Source organism: Dipteris shenzhenensis, chromosome 2 (assembly GCF_047967505.1).
Source record: "Dipteris shenzhenensis isolate YYH24624 ecotype China chromosome 2, Dip_SZ_1.0, whole genome shotgun sequence".
Lineage (NCBI taxonomy): Eukaryota > Viridiplantae > Streptophyta > Polypodiopsida > Gleicheniales > Dipteridaceae > Dipteris > Dipteris shenzhenensis.
Window position 1 is genome coordinate 63,891,026 of NC_141597.1, and position 20,204 is coordinate 63,911,229.

The following is a 20,204-nucleotide window of genomic DNA, read 5'->3' on the forward strand; positions in this document are numbered from 1 at the left end:
ATTTTGAAATTGCAAAAATAAATCTCTCAAGTAAATTTGGAGAATTAGAAGTTTCGTTATACATAGTTTTCTGCTTTTCTGTGAGGAATGGGATGCACATTTTTATTTTCAACGCTCATTTTAAGTGCAATGATTGCCTATGTCTTTGTTTTGTGTGTTTTCAAAATTCGATTTTTGTATCCACCATCAGCCATGGAAATGTGTTGTTGTGTTGGGTGCTTTGTGGGCACGTGGGTTGATCCGTTTTGTCAAATCAAGATTTTCTCTGGCGATTTCTCTAAAGCTCTTATAATGAATGTTTTTCCACGTCTTATATTTTCAGCTGCACATTGCATGTTAAATACAGTTATCATCCAAGTCTACCTGATGCCTACTTTCTTGTGATATGTATACCGTACAGATTGGGCAGCATCTGAAGTATGGTATTTTGCAGAAGAGTGAATTCAAAATTGTCTATGTAGCTCCAATGAAGGTACCCTTTCAGATTGGTGGATTTTAAAGTTGAGCTTAATCAACAAACAGTTCCATGCTCTCTCAATAATGTTTTATTTTCAGGCCTTGGCTGCAGAAGTGACTGCTGCATTTAGTCACAGGTTGAGACCTTTGAATGTTGCTGTGAGGGAGCTAACCGGGGACATGCAATTAACAAAGAGGGAGCTAGAGGAAACACAGGTACTGGTTACCTTAGCTGCAAAGGAAAAATGTGTTGGTATTCTTTGAATGAAATAATCCTAAACCTAGTATCATTTACAAGGAATCTCTTTTCTTGCTCTTCTAAGATCTCCTCTCCCTCCTGAAAAAGGGCTTTGTTTCAAAATTTGGTTTAATTCGGTCTGTTGCAGTCAGAAATCACCAATGGTTTTCATTCAACATTTATATGCAGATGATAGTGACGACTCCGGAAAAATGGGATGTAATCACACGTAAGAGCAGTGATATGGCTTTGGCAGTGCTTGTCAAACTATTGATCATTGATGAAGTGCATCTTTTGAATGATGATAGAGGGCCTGTGATTGAAGCCCTTGTGGCTCGTACACTTCGACAGGTACCATACCCCTGTTTAGGTTGGAATTTGGGAGAAATTCTGATACATCCATGATCAATGCAGGCTAGGAACATTCTTCTTTCACTTGTACTTCATTCCAGAAGAGATGCTCTTCTGTTGTGTGTCAATTCGGCCTGAAATGTCCTGGAATCATGACTTAGAAGTTTTCACATACTCATTACTATGTATAATATGTGGATGTTGCTTACAGCGGTATGATCATCGCAGGTGGAATCATCACAAAGTATGATCCGTATAGTCGGACTGTCAGCTACTCTGCCAAACTATTTAGAGGTTAGTCAATTGCTAAACTCTATCTATCTGAGTCATTCTCATTAAGAAGCATGTTAAGTGATATAAAGAGGAAGGAGGAACATGTTTTGATGAGACAGCACTGTTTTTGTTGCTAATGATATCCGATGATTATCATAGTCAAAGATTGTATGCCTTCTCATTTGGTTCTTTCTTTTAGGATCCTATTGCTCTTCTAATCGATTGCATTAGTGAACATGTCTGTTTTGTGGATGTAGACTTCAGAAACTAGTTTCTAAGTACTTAATTTCTGATTTTTTTTTGCTGGTATTCATCCAATTGTTCTCATATATCCTGGGGATTGTGCAGGTGGCCCGGTTCTTGGGTGTCAACCCAGACACAGGATTGTTCTTTTTTGATGGCAGCTATCGGCCAGTCCCCCTTACACAGCAGTACATTGGTGTTACTGAAGCAAACTTTGTAGCACGCAACAATCTAATGAATGAGATATGTTACAATAAGGTGAGTTTTCTCCTTTGTCTTTCATCCTTTTTGAAACATGAAATGCAAAAGAGCAGCACTTATACTACTTAGGTACAGTGCATTTCCTTTTGTTTGGGCACACATTCACAGAGAGTAAACATGCAAACGGAATGCGCATTTGGAAGTACCATGCCAGAGCAGAGTGCAGTGCTGTCTTTGATTGTCTAGCTCAGTTATGTGTATACATATGCATGCTTTATATAGTTACGGCGTAAAGCAATGTTAACGTAAATTTACAGCATCCGAGTTTTCACTGTTGTTTTAAATTTCAAAAGAACCTAATTATCTTCATCAGAATGTGTTACCTTCCCCGTTGCTTAGGTGCCTTTGGTGATGTGCGATTGGGCAATATTTCACCTCATTAACTTATAGGCTGCTTTATGATCCTCATGAACTGGCCTGCTGCAAGAATTTCACCCTTCATCCTTAGTCAAGCCAAAGAACTTGATCATATGCTTGAAGAACCAGACTTTCCTTTTTGCGGATTGTGTAGCTCCTCAGGGGTTTTATTGCAGGAGCTGTGGCTTCTGCTTTTTCTTCCTTCTTGAATTGAGGACACTTTGTTTGGTTTGGCTCTGCTTGAGGGTTGAATCAACAATACTCTTTCTTTTACTTTTTCCATGTATTGACACAAAGGGGACTACGGAAACCCTTGGCATCCCTCTAGGTTGTCAGATTTGTTGAGGCTTCTTGTGGCTGTAACCATTGCTTTCTTGATTGCCTTGCAATGAAGGCTCTGGATTTTTTTCCCGAATGTGCTAAGTAGAAGCCGGTAGTGCAGTATTTGGGCTTGAAGCTGCATAGATATTACTGAATCTCCACCCACACACTCTTCATGAACTTCTCAAGCTTGATCCCTCCATCATGTTGTAGCTGCATTGCAACCTGTATGAACCAGTTGACATATTTGTTGGCCTTCTCATTGTGTCCTTGTTAAAGCGCTACTTGTTAGAGTTATGTCTTCGATTTGGCCATGTACTGTGACGACAGAAAACAAGCCTTCTTATCCTTGCAGGCCTGCTTCTATCAAACTTGACTGGCTTGGTGAAAGCCTTCATGAGGTATGGACAACAGTTGTGGCTGCATGGGTTGCCCGAACCTACATCCTACCCTAAAGTACAAGTAGAATGTTGTGCCTGCACATGTAAGGGATGCATGTGACATAGGCAAGTGGCTATTTTCTCTGTGCACAGGCTAGCAAAGAGCCAACCCAAACTACTAGAAGCATTTACATTTTTTAAACGATCCTTTCAGTCATGAATTGTGAGCATCATTTTTTCTTTTGGGTAGAATTACACATAGCAAATATGTCACTGTGAGGCTGAAATGCTGTTTGTATTTATTTTGCAGATTCTATCCATTTTGAGACCATTTATTTGCTAATCTATTTTGACTTTAAAGGAATCATAGCAATTCTTGCATTGTAAATCTCAAAATACTATGCCTGTGAAAAGCTATTTTTCTTTGCTATTTTTCTTTCCTTCACATCACAAACCTGCACTCAAGGAGAAGGTACATCTGTCAAGGTTTCTTCTCTCTTCATATGCTTTATCTGCCTTTGGTGAAATAAAATCTACATTTCACTTGGAAATATCTAATTTTTAGAGTATTAAAAGTGGATCACCTTCTTTTGCTTGTGACAGGTAGTGGAGGAAGTGAAGAATAACAGACAGGCAATGGTTTTTGTACACTCACGTAAAGACACTGGAAAAATTGCTCGTGCCTTGGTAAATGTCTATTCTACCCCTTGAACATGAATACCAGCCTTCCTTTGTAAATTAAGTTTTCAGACAGCAATGTAAGCTCAACTGATCTTTATTATATCAACAACTTGAAGGGGGGGAACTTTTTCCCTTAGTAAGCAGGCATCCTTCTTGCTCAGTAAGGAAATTCCAACTGCAAAACAATGGCTTTTTGTTTGAAACAAAGCATTTCCAGCCATTGTTTTATGATTGTTAATGATGTGTCAAATCTCATTTTAATGCAACAAACTTAGCTAATTAGACTAGAGGAATGACAGCCACTAATGTGTGGACAAGAAAGGATTCTTGTACAGAGTAATCGGCTAATGGTAAAGCATGGTTGAAATATTGGGCTTCATATCTAGAGTAGGTAATTCCATGTTCTTATAGAAGGCAGGTTATTGCAGGTTGACTTGGCACAGAAAAAGGGAGATCTTGGTCATTTTTCTGCAGAAGAACATCCCCAATTAGGACTATTCAAGGTATGTCTGTACTGTATGCTTAATCAGTTTTTATTGAAATGTATGTTCATATCCAACACTCCTCTCTCCCCAACCTTCCCTGGCTTCTCCTCCCTCCCTACCTCTGCGTTTTTGCATTCCCACCTCCCTCTAGCTATCTAGTAGTCTTTTATTATTGAAATTGCAGAAAGAAGTTGCAAAATCACGAAACCGAGAGCTGGGCGAACTTTTCCAGTCTGGATTTGGCATACACCATGCTGGCATGTTAAGATCTGATCGCAACCTTACAGAACGAATATTTTCCAGTGGCCTTATCAAGGTAACAGCTTGGCAGCAAATCTGGATTATTGCTACAGCATCATCTATAAATTTTTTTGCTCAAACTCTCTGCACAGCTTAAATGTGGCTTGTCTACTTCTGTAGGTTTTAGTGTGCACAGCGACCTTGGCTTGGGGAGTTAATTTGCCTGCGCACACAGTCATCATCAAGGTAGATTTCTATTAGTGTGGATGCTTAAGTTATGTGGAGGTTTTGAAAAACTTGTGTTTATAGAATGTCTCAAATTGATCAAAAGCTCTTTATCAAGAGCCAACATTATAAGACTTCATATAAAAGTGAAAGGACTCAATTTTACCAAGAAGATGGAGCTGTAGCAAAATAAACACGAAAAAGGGGTGCATGCTCGATCTTTGTCCTAGCTACATCATATTCTCTGTCGGATGTAAACAATTCAGTCTTTACTGAAGACTTCAGTTCATGCTAGGAATATGAATTAGGCCTGAGGGCCACCTCCATGCATCTGGCTGTCAGGCAATGTTCTGCTCCCATCTGGCGTGTTTTATGGTTTCGACCTATATCTCCTGTGGTTGGGGGAAGTAGAGATGCCTACTGCATACGAAAATACTGACAGTGAAAAACAGTGGCACTTTGAGTTCGTGTCCACCCAGGAGTAATCAACCATATTCCCATTGTAAGAAAAATGAGTGCTGTGTGAGCATCGACCTGTAGGGTATTCCAGAGAATCTAAAGCAGGATAGAGTTTCTTTGCTGGTGCGCTCTACTCGTTCAATCATCTCTACCCGTGGGTGCTGTGATGCAACTTGCTGTTGTGATGATGCTAGACGTGTACATAGATGGGCTCTCTGTTGAAGTTAACTTTCTTCTCTCTCCCTCTCTCTGATCTTTCTGAGTTTTATATTCCTCTCTCTGGTGAGCAATTCTCTGTCAAGCAATTCGATATAAATGTATCTCTTTTGATGAAGCAACATCAACTTTTGTCAACACATTGAAGCCTTTGGGAAAGGGGCACTGCCCTCATACTTGGGATCAGGGACCAGTCCACATACGGGCACACGTGCTTGGGTCGAAGGGCCATGGGGTTGACAAGTGTCTCACTTTCCACCAAAGCGTGAAAGATACTTGCAAAGATTGCATGCAAAGGCAGATATGACGGATTTTGTAGTAGAGGTTGATGCAGATGTGGCCGATTTGTTGGTTGCTAGTTATGTTGATGCCTTGGTAAGTGGTGTTGCAAGTGTGCATAAGAGCCTTTGAGAAGTTGTCAAAGGGCGGCTTGGCCAAGGCATTGGAGTCACTGGCACGAAGGATGTGTACATTCCTCTCCATCGCTTTTTCTTTGCAGAGGACTTTCCTCATTGGAAGTTCAGGAGTCCTTATTTTTGGAGATGGTTCGTGCAGTTGGCCAAGTTAGGCCTAGCTTCAAGCCTCCATCCTACAAAGTTTTACACACGAAACAATTGAATAATGAGGTGGTATGCATAGAGCAAGAGTTGCTATAGCTTCGGGACGAGTGGAAAGAATATAGTTACAGCATCATGTGTGATGGCTGGTTTGATACTCGGAGTTGGCCTATCATCAATGTCGTGGTCTCATGCATATTTGGCTTAGTCTTTTTGAAGTCAGTGGATGCAAGTGGATAGTATAAGTCAGGGGAGTACATCTATAAGATATGGAAAGATGCCACTTTTTGAAGTCAATGGATACAAGTGGATAGTATAAGTCAGGGGAGTACATCTTTAAGATATGGAAAGATGCCATTCTTGATGTTCGGACTAATGATGTGGTGCAAGTATGTATAGGCCTTGCATCTAATTGTGTGCGAGTAGGACAATCGGTGGAGTAAGAGTTGCCCCATATTTTCTATAGTAGATGCACATGCCATTGCCTTGACCTCCTATTTGAGGACATTGGACAGCTTGCATGGGTGAGGCCAGTATTGGCACATGCCTCTATAATTATAGTCGGAAGACATTGTGTTAGCATTGTTACTTGTATAGAAATTTCAGCAAAAAGGAATTGGTGAAACTTGCACAATCTTGGTTTGCTCACATGTTTATCATGTTAGCAAACTTGTTGGCTGAGAGAGTATACAACGGATTGCGCTCCCAATCATGTCCAAAAAAAGCGTTAAAAAAAGGGGTTGTCAAACCGTGTGAGCCCGGGCACTTGCCCTTGGGTAGGGCAAGAAGTGTATACCCGAATTCCAAGTCGTTGAAAGGTGGACTCGCATATCTGGCTTCACCCAAACTCTATCTTTGGCATCATCTTTGGTAGGTGTGTCCAGATATGCTGAAAGAAGGGAGGCAAAAAACCGGAGGCTATGTGTAAGATGGCATCGGGATCTCTAACATAAAACCTCGTATGAGAGAATAAGCTGAGAAACACGCTCTCTATCATGTATCGGGAAAGAAGTAGAGAAGAAATGCTTATTGACTCTATCCCGGATTTGTATTCAAAAGAAATCACGTGCATGAGAATCCGTAGGCCGGTTTCGCTCTTCCCTTTGCGAGGCTGCTTGCTGCTGTCTAAGGCCAATCTCCCATCTGAGAATCTCAACTCTTCTGGTACTAGCTATAGTATGATAATAATCACATAGAGCTGTTGCCACATGAGAAGGAGATGCCACTCCATCCTGCAAGTGAGACACCCAAATCTGCAAAATATTTTCCTTGAGGCCCTCCTCAGCATACAAGGCATTTGGAATCCTAATATTGGGGGAGTGGTGTCTACGATGAGGCTCAGAAACCACCATAACCATTGGAAAATGGTTTGAGGTGGATATCCCTAGTGAGATGCATACTGAACCCTTGTTGTCTAGTGCCCAATCATTGACATAAAATCTTTCAATCCGTGCATGGATGGGTATCCAGCTTGTTTGTAGATAAAAATAATATCAATAGAATCCCCAGTGGCAGTTGGACGAAGCTGATTATGAGTTGGCTGCCTTTGGCGGCGATATGGTACACCACTGAGGTGCTGTATATTCCAGCTAACAATCTTCATCTATGGGAGGAAGTGGCATGGAACATCTTACCCGACCTAGTGGTAGAAACAACCCCTCTTTAAAATGAGATCTCCTAGAGTATTGCATGTGTGTTTGGGGGAGGGGATCCACAGGGGAAAGAATCCCCATACCTATAGAAGGTGACACCTTGTTGATAAATAACACGTTACCAAATGTAGAAGGCACGAATTTGTCCTCAACATATTCTGCCAAAGGGAAGAAAGAGTTCCTTTGAAGCAGGCATGACGCTAGAGTGTGTAAGACTCGTGCACTTAAACAAGATGAAGAAGCAAAAGCCACATCCTTCCCTTGATCAATGAAGGGAGACTGAAGAGTAGAAGAGGAAGGGGGCTGCTTGGGTTTAGGGGCTGAACCTTGGAGCAATGCTAGTCGCAATTTTAGAAAGTCAAGGGTAGTCGCGACCAAAATTGGAATATCAATGGCCCCGACGGGGGTGGGGTTTGGGGTAAGAGAAGAACCGTCTTGTTCTGCAAGGGTAAAGGAGCAATATCTCCTGCTCTACTACTTTGCTACCTAGTGTGGGGCAGCAAGAGCAAGACTTTCATCACGTGCCGGATGAGAAGGCGGTGGCAAAGGAGCACTTTGTCGAGGACAAGGGGCCACACGGGAAGCTTTCTTGTGTCTTCTCCTCTTCTTTGGGCAATCTCTAGCAAAGGCCCAATTATCCTACAAATCCAATGTTGGTCATGCGTGTCCCCGACCTTGACTCTTTGTTAAACAAGGGAGCCATTAGGTTGTCGGAGGATGATCTGGCTATCCGAAATGTTAGGGTTAGAGACAATGACGCTAAAACCCCATCTGATCTAATTGCCTTTGCTGCTAAGAGGGGAAACCAGGGAGGGGGGGATCTTAGTGACCATTGCAAAGGCAGCTTCAATCAAGTTAAGGAGCCGATGGTACACCTTTGAAATCTGATGAAAAGATAGAGCATCTGCCTATCCTTCTCAACTCAGTCGAACCCAAGAGAGAAGGCCTTGAGGAAAATCTTTGTGGGACTGCTGAGCAAAAGGGATTAGCCTTGAGCACTTTGCTTGAAGCTCCTAGGGTATCAAATGCCATATGAAAGAAACCTCGTTCCAAAAGATGAATATCAGTGAGGTGCCGAGTAAGGTGAAGGTGGATCCATTGACAAATGGCAACCCATCAAGTCAATCCGCGTCCACTTCCACTAGCTGTGAGAATGTTTATCTTAGCTGCTGCAGTTACAAAAGGATGTGGAACTTGAGACTCCACCTCCATCTTCACATGCATCCATGGGTCCCACCCTTCGAGATCATAGGCTAGGGACTGGAGGAAGGCCAATTCAAACTGTTGAAAGACCTGTCCGTCATTTGGAAAAGTTTGAGGGGACAGCGTAGAGCTGGAAATCCTAAGGGAAGGGAATGGGACGGGGCTGAGAGGGCGATAGGGTAGAGCTGGAAATCGGGATGGGAGGGGCTGAGACGAAATGCAACTGATGATGGCATGAATCTTGGAGCTGGAGTCGAGCAGAGACCTGTGGGAAGAGCACTCTGAAATGAAGCTTGACCTGGCAGTTAATGATTGAGCTGAAACTTGCAGCAAACCCAGATGAAAACAGGTGGAAATGAGGCTTGGGTGCAACTTGTATTGGCGTGACAATGGTCAGCTTGGAGGCACAATTTCCAACTTGCAATATGAAGCAGAATGGATAAGAATAGGAACACAGACTCGAAACAGCCAGTTGGGACCTGGGGCCGGAAGGAGCTAGGGGACCAAGGAGGGAGGGAGGACGACGGGGAGCTGCTTATCCACAAACTAGTTTTCAACTTGAGGTTAGCATGCAGATCCTTTCTCCATCAACTAGTTTTCAAGTCTAGATCTGAGAAGTGACGCTACCCTGCATATCATCTGCCTTCTACACGTTGAGATTCTAGCTTGGGGGTGGTGTTGTTCTCCATATACAATCATGGGGTTAGATTCCTTGCATGAAAGGCCATTTTCTCTTCGGTTCAGCCCATGTTACATTGATCATGTTCTATTGAACCAGCTCCTTCAACTACTCCTTCTGGACCCTGGTATACCTTTGTTGAGTGGAATGCAATGGAGGAAAACAAGCTCTAGTGTACTTGCAAGGATAGAGAATGAAGGTATAAGTCTAGCTATAGAGGCCCAACTTAGGAATAAGTGTCGTACTAACCCTAGATAGAATTATTTTAGCTGTCCTGACTGTCCTAATCTAGCCTACAAGACACATACCAGGGAAAACTAGTTTTAACTGTACTAACTGTAGTAACTGTCCTAATCTAGCTTACAAGGCTCATACTAGGGAAAACTAGTTTTAACTTGTGATTGGCATGCAGATCCTTTCTTCTCAGCTAATGTTCCTCCACCAACTAGTTTTCAAGTCTGCATCATGAGAACTAACCAATACCCTACATATCATCTGCCTTTTACACATTGAGATTCTAACTTTGGGGGTGATGTTGTTCTCCATATACTATCATGGGATTAGGTTCCTTTGCATAAAAGGCCATTTCTCTTTTGGTTCAGCCCATGTTATATCCATCATGTTCTGTTGAACCAGCTCCTTTATTGCTACTATTGCTTCCGGTATGCCTTTGTTGAGTGGAATGCAATGGAGGGAACAACCTCAAGTGAACTTCCAAGAATGATAAAGAATGAAAGTACCTAACGTAGGACTAGGTGTCCTACGTGTACTAACCTAACCCTAGATAGAACTAGTACTATTGTACGAAATGTCCTAATCTAGCATACAAGGCTCATACCAGGGAAAACTTGTATTGACTGTACTAACGATCCTAATCTAGCCTACAAGGCTCATACCTGTGAAAATGTGGCAACAAACTCCCCTCCATAGTATGGCTGACGTATCTTGGAACCGTCACAGGAATATGGTTGCACATTTTACGAGTGATGGATATAGCAACCTATCATAGTACATGGATAGTAGTATCATGTAACAAAAGGTACCAAATGTAAGGCTTACTCGAAAGCTTCAAACTTGGATTGCAATAGAGCCTTTGTGAAGAGATCTGCCAAGTTGTTCTGCGTTGGAACATAGGACAACTGTACATCTCCAGCTGATAGTTGCTTCTCGACATAATGGTAGTGAATCTCTATGTGCTTGGTTGTGCAAGTAGTATACGAAGCCAACCACACTCCACAACAGCTGTAAAGGCTGCTCTATACTCAGTCTCCCAAATAGAGGTAGCAATTGTAGGAGGCTGCTTGCTGAACCAAGATATGCATGAAGCCCAAGCATAAACAATCGCAACTGTTTGACAACCTAGTGTTGTAACAACTGGCCTAATCAATGTCCTTAAAAGCATGCATGATTAGTGAAGACATATCATCATAGAGAAGCCCCAAATGCTATGTGCCCTTCAAATAATAGAAGGCACGTTTCACTGCCTGCCAATGCTGTGTATGGGTTTGTGGACGAACCTGCTTAATTGGGGAATGGCATACGGCAGATCAGGCCTAGTGTGACACAAATAAATCAAACAGAGTTGCATCAAATGGATCACTGCTATCCTCTCCAAAGGTGTCGAAACCTGCTTACAATAAACTGAAAGGGATGCTAGAGCTGTCCAATATACTAGACCGGCTCATCATAATGGCCCCCCTCAAAATGAGCAAACTTGATGCCAAGGTAATGGTGGAATTGTCCTGGCAAAAGTTTTTTGCAAATTAGTCTTAAAGGCTGCAAATGGCCACATGATAAGCATGTCATCCACATAAAGAATAAGAATAAGCAAATCTGCTCCACACTTACAGATAGACATGAAGTGTTGTCTTAGTTGGGCTGTTCTAAAACCAATGCTTATGACATGCGCATGAATCGTGGCATATCATGCCCGAGGTGCCTGCTTAAATCAATATAAGGCCTTACGCAGCCGGCATACCTTCTGACAACCTCAAAAACAAGAGGTTTGGATGACTTCCTCAAGCAAGTCACCATGAAGAAGGCAGTTTTGATGTCTAGTTGATGCACTTTCCAATGCGTATGAATTGTAATGGCAATGACACAATGGATGGTAGAGATGCGCGCAGTGGGGACAAATGTTGCTTCAACATCAATGCCCTGATGCTGTGCATAGTCCTTGGCAACAAGGTGGGCTTTGTAGCGGTCTACGTTGCCATCAACTTTCCGCTTTAATTTGTAGACCCACTTTGTGCCGGTCGCACGCTTGCCAAGAGGCAAGTCACACAACTCCCATGTGCCATTTTTGGTGGATGCAATTTATTTCTGCCTTCATAGCATCCATCCACTCTTTGTTGTCAAAAGCATCCTTGTTGCATAAAGGCTCCTCATTATAGGCTTTGGCAATCAATGCAACATCTGAAAAATGGGCATGCATCTGACTTTGTGCACCTTTGGTAGGGACATCCAAAGGTTCAGTTTGCTTGCTGTCCTTAAGAGTATCCAACAACCATCTCGGGACTGTTTCATGCTGTCTAATGATAGCATAGCTTCTAGGGATCCGGAAATTTGGGCGCCATAATGGGCACGTTCTGGGAAGGGGGAATGGGGGAATGGGAACTGGAACGCCACGTCATACATGACATGCCATTGTATGATATAAAACTATACTAGAAAATGAAAGAACTAACTTTTACAAATTTAAACTTTCTATATAAGCTCTAAAATACCCCTTTGGAACTTTCAAAGAGCCAAAAAAAGTTATTTTTTTATTTTTTGGATGTTCCGGGGCCGTTCCGGTTCCGCCTTGCTTCCCGGAACGGCGTTTCGAATGTTGGAACACCGTTCTCTGGTAACTATGAATGACAGCCCTTTCCTTGGTAACTACTTGCTCAATAGCATGTTCATTTTGCGGAGGCAAATCAAGCTGAACATGTGCATCAGGCTGAGGCAGAGAAATGGTAGCAGCGCGAGGGGGGGCGGGGGGGGGGATTGTCTAATGGCTGATTCGAACCTATACCGGACTTAAAAATGGGCAGCAGTGGATTCCTCTTGGGAGATACAAGCAAGTATTTCAGTGTGGCATATTTGGAGAGCTTGATGCACAAAGGCCTTGGATGGATCTCAGGTCCGCCCTTCTCACACTTTGTCCATTATTTGGACAGATACTATTCATATGCTGATGGCCATTTTTTGGGGGAACATGCAGGGGACCTCACGAGCAGCTTCTACCAGGAGGGCTATTTTCCTTAGGGAATGAAGGGCTCCCCTTTTTTCTCGAAGTCCACAGTAGGGTTGAGATGGCATTATCAACCTCAGCCTTGCTTTCTTTCTTGTTCGCTCTGAAGGAACTTATTATTGCCCCCCCCTATAGGGTGTTTCCTTTTCATGCTTGCATGGTGTATTTCCGCCTTGAGCTTGCTCTCCCAGGTTTTGCAACAATGTGTCTAAGACATTTGAGGCATTATTAGAAGGCTGTTTTTGACAGTCCAGCCAAGGCAAAGCTGCTTGCTCAGCAAAAACATCTCTGTTGACAATAATATTTTTTCTTGTGCTAGGCTGGTACAACTAATAGCCTTTACTTTGTGACCTATAGCGAAGCCAAATACACTTCATTGCCTTCTCCTGCAACTTGTGCCGCAGCTGAAATGGGACATGTGCATATGTCAAACAACAAAAGACTCTCATATGTGAAATCACTCGCTTACGGCCTCTCCATGCCTTACAAGGACTAATGGTCTTCAATGCCTAGTTGGTGCTCTATTCAGCACATAGTTGGCACACATGATGGCATCCAACCAAAATTTGTTTGTAAAAGACTTACCCTTTAGCATACACCTTGTCATTTCTATTAAAGTCCGGTTCTTCCTTTTTGCAACTCCATTTTGCTGCGGTGTGTATGGCACTGTGCACTGATGTATGACGCCCCATAAAGCTAGAGTATCGTGGGACACTATCACTCTTCCTACATCACTGTGTGGATTGAGATTCTTGATCCAAAGTGTTAGAGCATGGCACTCCTAGTCAAGCTTCTTGTTAGAAGCTTGACCACATGGTAGATATGGTGTTCGAGATGTGCTCAAGTCCCTGGTAGACAGGCATCCATTGCTATGGATATACTGCCTTCCATTTGGGCTGATCTCATTTTTACTATCCGGAGTCAGTGTGGGAGGGAGAAAGAAAGAAAGTCTATTAATGTCCACTGGAGACCAAAAGGTCTATGGGACAGCAAGAAACCCTCTAGTACATTTGCTTTAGGGAGGGCGCATGGCAGCTCCCAAGGAGTGCAAAAGCAACCCCAATTTATTTAGAATACCTACATAATAGGCTGAAAGAGTAATCAGCTATACATCAGTTTAAGACTGAGAGTCTTTTGGTTTTGATTTAAACTCTTTGATTAGGGCTACACCTTCACAGTAAGCTGGCCATTTTCCATCCTTTTTGGCAGTCTTGACTTTAGCTAATTCGGTTGCCTTATTCTTGAGTTGAGCTTGTGTAAGCTCCTCAGCTATCCATACTTTGGTACCCTTCAGCTTGTAAGATTGTCGAAGAAGCTTGATTCGCATATCTTTTGACTTCAGTGTAAGGATTGCCTGACCTTTGTAGTGCATAATAGAAGCGGGCTTGGAGTTTGTCATCATCCTGCTCACCATCATCTGTCCATTCAATGTTGGACAAGCCTGCTTTGATCTTTGTCAATATTTCACTATAAGTGTCCTCCTCTTTGTACCAATCTTCTGGAAGGCCCCCTATTCTAATCTTCAGTGCATTATCACATCTAGCTTCGTGTTCTTGAATCTCTACCTGAATATTCGACTTGCTTTGGTATCCACTTCCACAATCACTTCCTTCTTAGCAGTTTGTACTTCACTGTGAACAAGATCTTTGAGTGTAGAGACTAGCTGCGGGGTAGGGGAGGAATCCTTACAAGATTTTACAGCCTCATCAATTACTCTCTGCTTACTAGGCCCTTCCAGAATGTGAAGTCGAGCTTTTACTTCTACTAGTTCCAATCGTAGCTCTCTCACTGCTTGCTGTAGATAAAACATCTGATCTTGTTGCCCAAGGATGGGTCGTTCTGAGCCTTCTTATTGATAATTGCGCGCATACGGAGAGGGTGTCATGGTTGCAACTGTAGAGTATCGAGTCCTGATGGAGGTTGAAGGAGTTGAGGGGGACTTGGAGGAGAGGGTAGGCCAGTCCATAATTGGTTGTCTATAGAACCCCCTAGCTGAACCTAACCCACGGGTTGGGTTGGGGGTTCAGCCCAACTCGAGGTTAGGGTTAGGGTTAGTTGTTGTTTGAAAAAAAATAAGGGGGGGGGGGGTTTGTTGTTGACGACGGGACTGGGGGGGCTGGCAACTGGTGCGGCTGACGGCTGTTGGGGGCTACTGGCTACTGGCAGTGGCCCTGCTAGCTGGTTAGCTAGGTGCTTAGCTAGGTAGATAGGTTAGATAGGTAGGTAGGCAGGGTAGGTGGCGGATGAGGCGAGGCGACGATGACGGGTGACGATGAGACGGGCTGAGCAACGATGGGCTAAGCGGCGACAACGACGAGAGAGATGCAGTGGGACCTTTGCATCTGTTTGAGAAAGATTGATAGCATTCATGAGGACTTGGGAATGAATGTCCCTTGTTTTTTCATGTTACTCCACTTGGGATTACGTGGCTTTATAGATAACCCGCATGGTTGTTTATTTCTATTGCAAGGGCTAGGGATAAAGTTCTCATTCTCCCACCTCTTGTAGAATTTTTTTTGAATGGAATAAATTATGCACTTACTACAATAAATAAATAAATATTGTAACATGGACGACAATATGGTGTATATTTTCACCCAAAATGGTTTCAAAGACAAGTTTGATGACTTTGAAAAGGCTTTGTATGAGAAATAAGTCTAAAATATCAAGGGGTTTCAAAATGGTATCTTTACTTTGCACTAGTTCGTTCTACCCCTGTGTGCTTGCTAATCTTTCAAGGAATATTGTTGATTTCCATTTATGCTTTGGATTTTCAATCTGACAAATGCTGATGGAACACTGTCGCACTATTTAACTCTAGGAACTTTTCTTGTTTTTATATTGTCCTTCAGCATGAGTGATTCTGGTATTGGAAAGGTTTATTCGCTTGGATTTCAATGGAATATACTACAATCTTTTTGTTGTGGAGTTATTCGGAAATATAGAATGTACTGTTTGCTATTATTTTTATTGGTTAATGAGTTTGTATAAAATTGTGTTAATGTTGACCTCCTTTTGATTTTGGCATGCGAATAAAGGGGACACAGCTGTATGATCCAAAAGCTGGAGGTTGGAGAGAGCTGGGTATGCTTGACGTTATGCAGGTGAATAATATGAAACATGATTCTATTTTGAGATTTAAAGATTAGGAGAGGCAAAGCTGATGCAATGTCTGCTTTCAGATTTTTGGGAGAGCTGGACGTCCACAGTTTGATAAAAGTGGAGAAGGAATTATTATCACTACCCATGATAAGCTTGCATATTATTTGAGGCTTCTGACTCATCAATTGCCTATTGAATCTCAGGTGAAGTTTGTTTTTCCACATCATCTTGAGTTGTTTTCTGTTGAACATGGGAGTTTAAGAGTAAGAATACAATTGCTCATGGCTGGATCTTGACTTGCAGTTTGTAAGTTCTTTAAAGGATAATTTAAACGCTGAGGTCGTACTGGGTACAGTGACAAACTTGAAGGAAGCTTCAACTTGGCTTGGATATACTTATTTGTATGTCCGGATGTCTTCAAATCCACTTGCATACGGCATGACATGGGAAGAAGTGAGTAAGACTAATATATGGTTCTTCCTACCTCTGATCTTAATACTTTTCTCTCAGTCAAGTTTTATGTGTAGTTCTGTCTAGAATCAGTTTGGCTGAACCACAGTTGTTCAAATGGCTTGCTAGTCATAGAGGCATAGTGTACTTTTTTCTTTTGCAATCTCTGTGGTTTCTCCTTTTTGGTTAAGCTGGTCCGATCAGCATATTTTCTTTTTACTGGAGTTCTGAAGATTATTACAAATCTAAATGAGGTTGAGGTACGTAACCATCATTCTATGCTGTACTTCAAAAGAGAAAAGGACTAAAACTGAATTCGGAATTCTATCACAGTAAGAAGGTTATAAAGGCATGCTCCCAGAATTTGCTTTATCTCTGTATGAGATATTTTTGAAGCCCAGTCCTGGATCGCATCAGTCCTCTAGATCTGCTTAATTATAGCATCGAGTCCATTGCTTAAAAGAAGTTGGAATTGTCTGCTTCCTATAATTTCCAAGAAGAATCTGTTCACATATGAAACACCATCACCCTGATGTGTTCCTAGCTCATGGTCAAAGTGAAATTCTTGGTATGTGATGTGTGTATCAGAGGACATGTTTCGTGTATGCTATGAGATGGCTAAGCTAAAAAACAAGTTGGCTCCGGGATGGAAAAATCTGTGATGTGTGAGGCAAAGGCAGGGGTCCCAAGAGGAAGTGAGCTATGCACGTGAAGGGTGGATCTTGGGTAAAATGCATAGGAATGCTGTTCCAAAGGATGGGTCAGTAAAAGCTGTCTAGAAATTACTACTCATTGACAGTGATATGTGTGTTGCTGTGCAGACTATATTTTGCAGTCTTTATTGATGATTTTTCCAGATTTGCTTGCGTTGGCTCATTGAAAGCTAATTCTAAAATATCTAAGTGTTTTTAGCATTTTGTTGCAATGGCTGAAAATGAATCAGATTGCAAGGTGCAGATCCTCCCTACAGATAGGCCCCGCGGGGGGGGGGGATATTTCTCAAATACTTTAAAAACATACTTGGTGGAAAATGGGGATAAAGCATCAATGTTATATGCCATGCACACCAGAGATGAATGGTGTTGCTGAAAAGAAGAACAGGTTCTTGATGGAGATGGCGAGATGCATGGCAAAGGGCAAACATCTACCTCAAAATTTTGGCTTCAGGTCATCATCTGTGTAGCTCACATTGTAAACACGTGCCCTACGAAGGCTTTGAAGACCATGACTCCAGTTGAGGCTTGATTTGATAGAAAGCGTAACGTTGACTATCTCAGCACTTCTGCTAGCCTTGCATTATGTTCATGTGCCTTTAGGAAAATTAGATGAAAGGCTGTCAAATGCATATTTGAGGGCTACAATAGTGGCAGTAAGGGATACCACCATTCGATCTATGCAAGCAAAGGATTTGACAACAGAGATGATGTTCTTGCAGAGAGTTCACCTCAGCCACTGGCTGAATTCAGTACAAAGATAACAAGTAACTCATAGGATATGTTTTTTGAGGCCTACTTCCATTGGCCGCAGAGGTCCATGAAGACCAGCCAATTGTAATGCCTACTGGATAGAATGTTGAGGCAGAAAATCAGCCTCAAATTCAGCTCATTGCAGACCATGAATTGGAGGAAGCAGAGGGCGGCAACAATGGAAAAAGCTCGAACAGTTCCATGTTGGTTGATCCATGCTTTGCAGGAGAGTAAGCTCTCAGCTCAGTAAGGGCTTCTGTATGAAATGTAAGAGAGCATGTAGATGTCGCCTATATGAGCACTCTCTATGATGCAGATGAGCCAGCTTCCTTTGAAGAAGCTCAAGAATATGAGGAATCCACGCGGAGATGAGAGGGAAACACATTGGAGACCGGAGCATGAGGTCCTAGAAAGACATTACCCAAGAAGCCCTGAGGTGGCAAATCCAAAGTCAAAAGCTTGGCTAGAATTGTTTTTGCGAATCAGCCCATTGGATTTTATTGTGTCTGGTCAAGAAACCAAGGTGTGTAAGCTTAGAAGACACTTTATGGTCTCCAATAAGCTCCTAGAGCTTGATATGAGAAGATACATGACTACTTGCCACTTGGTCAGCCAGAACTTCAAAATAGTCCAATTGAGAGCACCCTTTATGTTAAAGAGAATCACAGTGTTCTACTTGTGCCCATTCTGTATGCGCATGACATGTTGCTGACTGGGAATAATCAAGATGCCTTCTTAGCTTTCATGGTTGATTTACAACAAACATTTGAGATATCAATCTAGGTCTTTTTGCGCTATAACTTGGGCATACAGCAGGTAAAGGCATAGTGTTGCTTCAATCCAGATTCCAAGTACATGTTAGCTATGGCAATCAATGAAAGCTCAGAAATGAGTGATAGACAGCCAAAAACGAGCTGCTATGATCAAAATGTTGCAAGTACAAGTGTGGAGGCTCAAGGGAGAGCCAACATAACAAAACCCTAGGGCTAACTGTCCTAATTGGATGAAGTGTCCTAACTGACCTAGATGATACATAAACTAACTGTACCAATAGTCATAACTGACTATAACTAGGCCTACACGGCTCCAGCATACCTAAATATCTAGTGTCATGGTTGCACAGAGTACAACAGATCAAGTTACAAAAGGTACTAAGCTTAAAGCTTGCTGAAAAGCCTCAAACTTAGGTCGAGGTAGAGCCTTTGTAAAAAGATCTGCCAAGTTGTCTTCAGTTGGAACATAAGACAACTCAATATCACCTGCTGCTGATAATCTCTCTCTGACATAGTGATAGTGAACCTCAATGTGCTTTGTGCGAGCATGGAAAACTGGATTCCGTGCAATAGTCAAAGCACTCTGACTATCAGTGAAGATGACGGTAGGAGCAGTCTGACATGCACAAAGATCTGGAAGTAGCTTCCGAAGCCAAACACACTCCACGGTAGTTGTAAAAGCTGCTCTGTACTCAGCTTCACAGCTAGAAGTAGCAACTGTACTCTACTTCTTGCTGAACCAAGAAACACATGAAGTACCAACCATAAAACAATTGCCACTATGTGACACACGAGTGTCGGAACAACCAGCCCAATCACTATTAGTGAATCCATGCATGACAAGTGAAGTATCAGCCCCATAAAGAAGGCCTAAATGCTGAGTGCCTTTGAGATATCTGAAAACACGCTTCACGGCATGCCAATGGTGCGTAGATGGGTTGTGCATATATCTGCTCAACTGTGAGACAGCATATTGTAGATCAGGTCTCGTCTAGAAATAGAGAAAGGAATACGTCACAGATCATGACATCCCCTCCCACTCAAAATAAGACCCTGGTGGAGATAATGAATAAATGTAGAGAATATCACTGTAAATTCTGAAAATACTGCTGTAAAATGTCAGGGTACTGCTGTAAGTCTTTATCAGATTGCCAAGTAGCGTCGGAGTCGTCCAGATCTCGCCAAAGAACAAGGAATTATGTGATAACTCGATGTCGAGTCTCTCGCTGTCGATGGTCCAGAATACGTTCAGGAATAAGGAGAACATAATTGTCTTCGATTTCTGGAACATAATCACCTGCAGGAGGAACTGCTTCATCGCCTGGAATATACGTCTTTAGCCAAGAAATATGAAATGTCGGATGGATTTTACCCCATGATGGTGGTAATTCCAATTTGTGCCTGAGGATGTCGTTCATGAGTGTCATGAATGTGGCCGGGGCATTGTTTAACCCAAAAGGCATGACCAAACATTCATAGTGTCCATACTTTGTTCGAAAAGCTATCTTGTACTCATTGCCTTCTCGTATGCGAATTTGATGATAACTTGAACGAAGATCGATCTTTGAGAATTGTGTTGCGTGTAGAAGTTGATCGAAGAGGTCATCGATGCGAGGCAATGGATACTTGTTTTTGATAGTGAGCTTGTTAAGGGCTCGGTAGTCGATGCAGAGGCGCATTGACTTATTCTTTTTTTCTACAAGTAGTACAGGAGATCCGAAAGGGCTGCGATTGGGCCGAATGTGACCTTTGTCGAGTAGTTCGGTGACCTGTCTTTGGATTTCTTCATTTTGAGTATAAGAAACCCGATAAGGAGGTTTCGACGGTGGATGACTGCCGAGAATAAGTTCGATTGGGTGATCCACTGGTCGTCGAGGTGGTAACTGCTTTGGCAATTCCTG

The 20,204-nt window shown here is 42.4% G+C and overlaps 1 protein-coding gene across 6 annotated transcripts in view; it reads left to right on the top strand.

The window, feature by feature from the left end:
• The window catches only part of LOC147905161 (U5 small nuclear ribonucleoprotein helicase), a 141,428-nt gene that overhangs the window by 53,215 nt on the left and 68,009 nt on the right, over nt 1-20,204 (top strand). For all 6 annotated transcript variants that reach the window (XR_015542739.1, XR_015542740.1, XM_087390662.1 and 3 more), the window contains 12 exons: nt 401-472; nt 556-672; nt 884-1,045; nt 1,274-1,339; nt 1,667-1,819; nt 3,484-3,567; nt 3,990-4,064; nt 4,231-4,362; nt 4,467-4,532; nt 15,551-15,616; nt 15,695-15,817; nt 15,918-16,067. Coding sequence is in view for 4 of the 6 variants with exons in the window: in XM_087390662.1 (XP_087246788.1) it covers nt 401-472; nt 556-672; nt 884-1,045; nt 1,274-1,339; nt 1,667-1,819; nt 3,484-3,567; nt 3,990-4,064; nt 4,231-4,362; nt 4,467-4,532; nt 15,551-15,616; nt 15,695-15,817; nt 15,918-16,067 (1,266 nt within the window). In the remaining 2 variants the exon portion in view is untranslated. The remainder of the gene's footprint in view (nt 1-400; nt 473-555; nt 673-883; nt 1,046-1,273; nt 1,340-1,666; nt 1,820-3,483; nt 3,568-3,989; nt 4,065-4,230; nt 4,363-4,466; nt 4,533-15,550; nt 15,617-15,694; nt 15,818-15,917; nt 16,068-20,204) is intronic.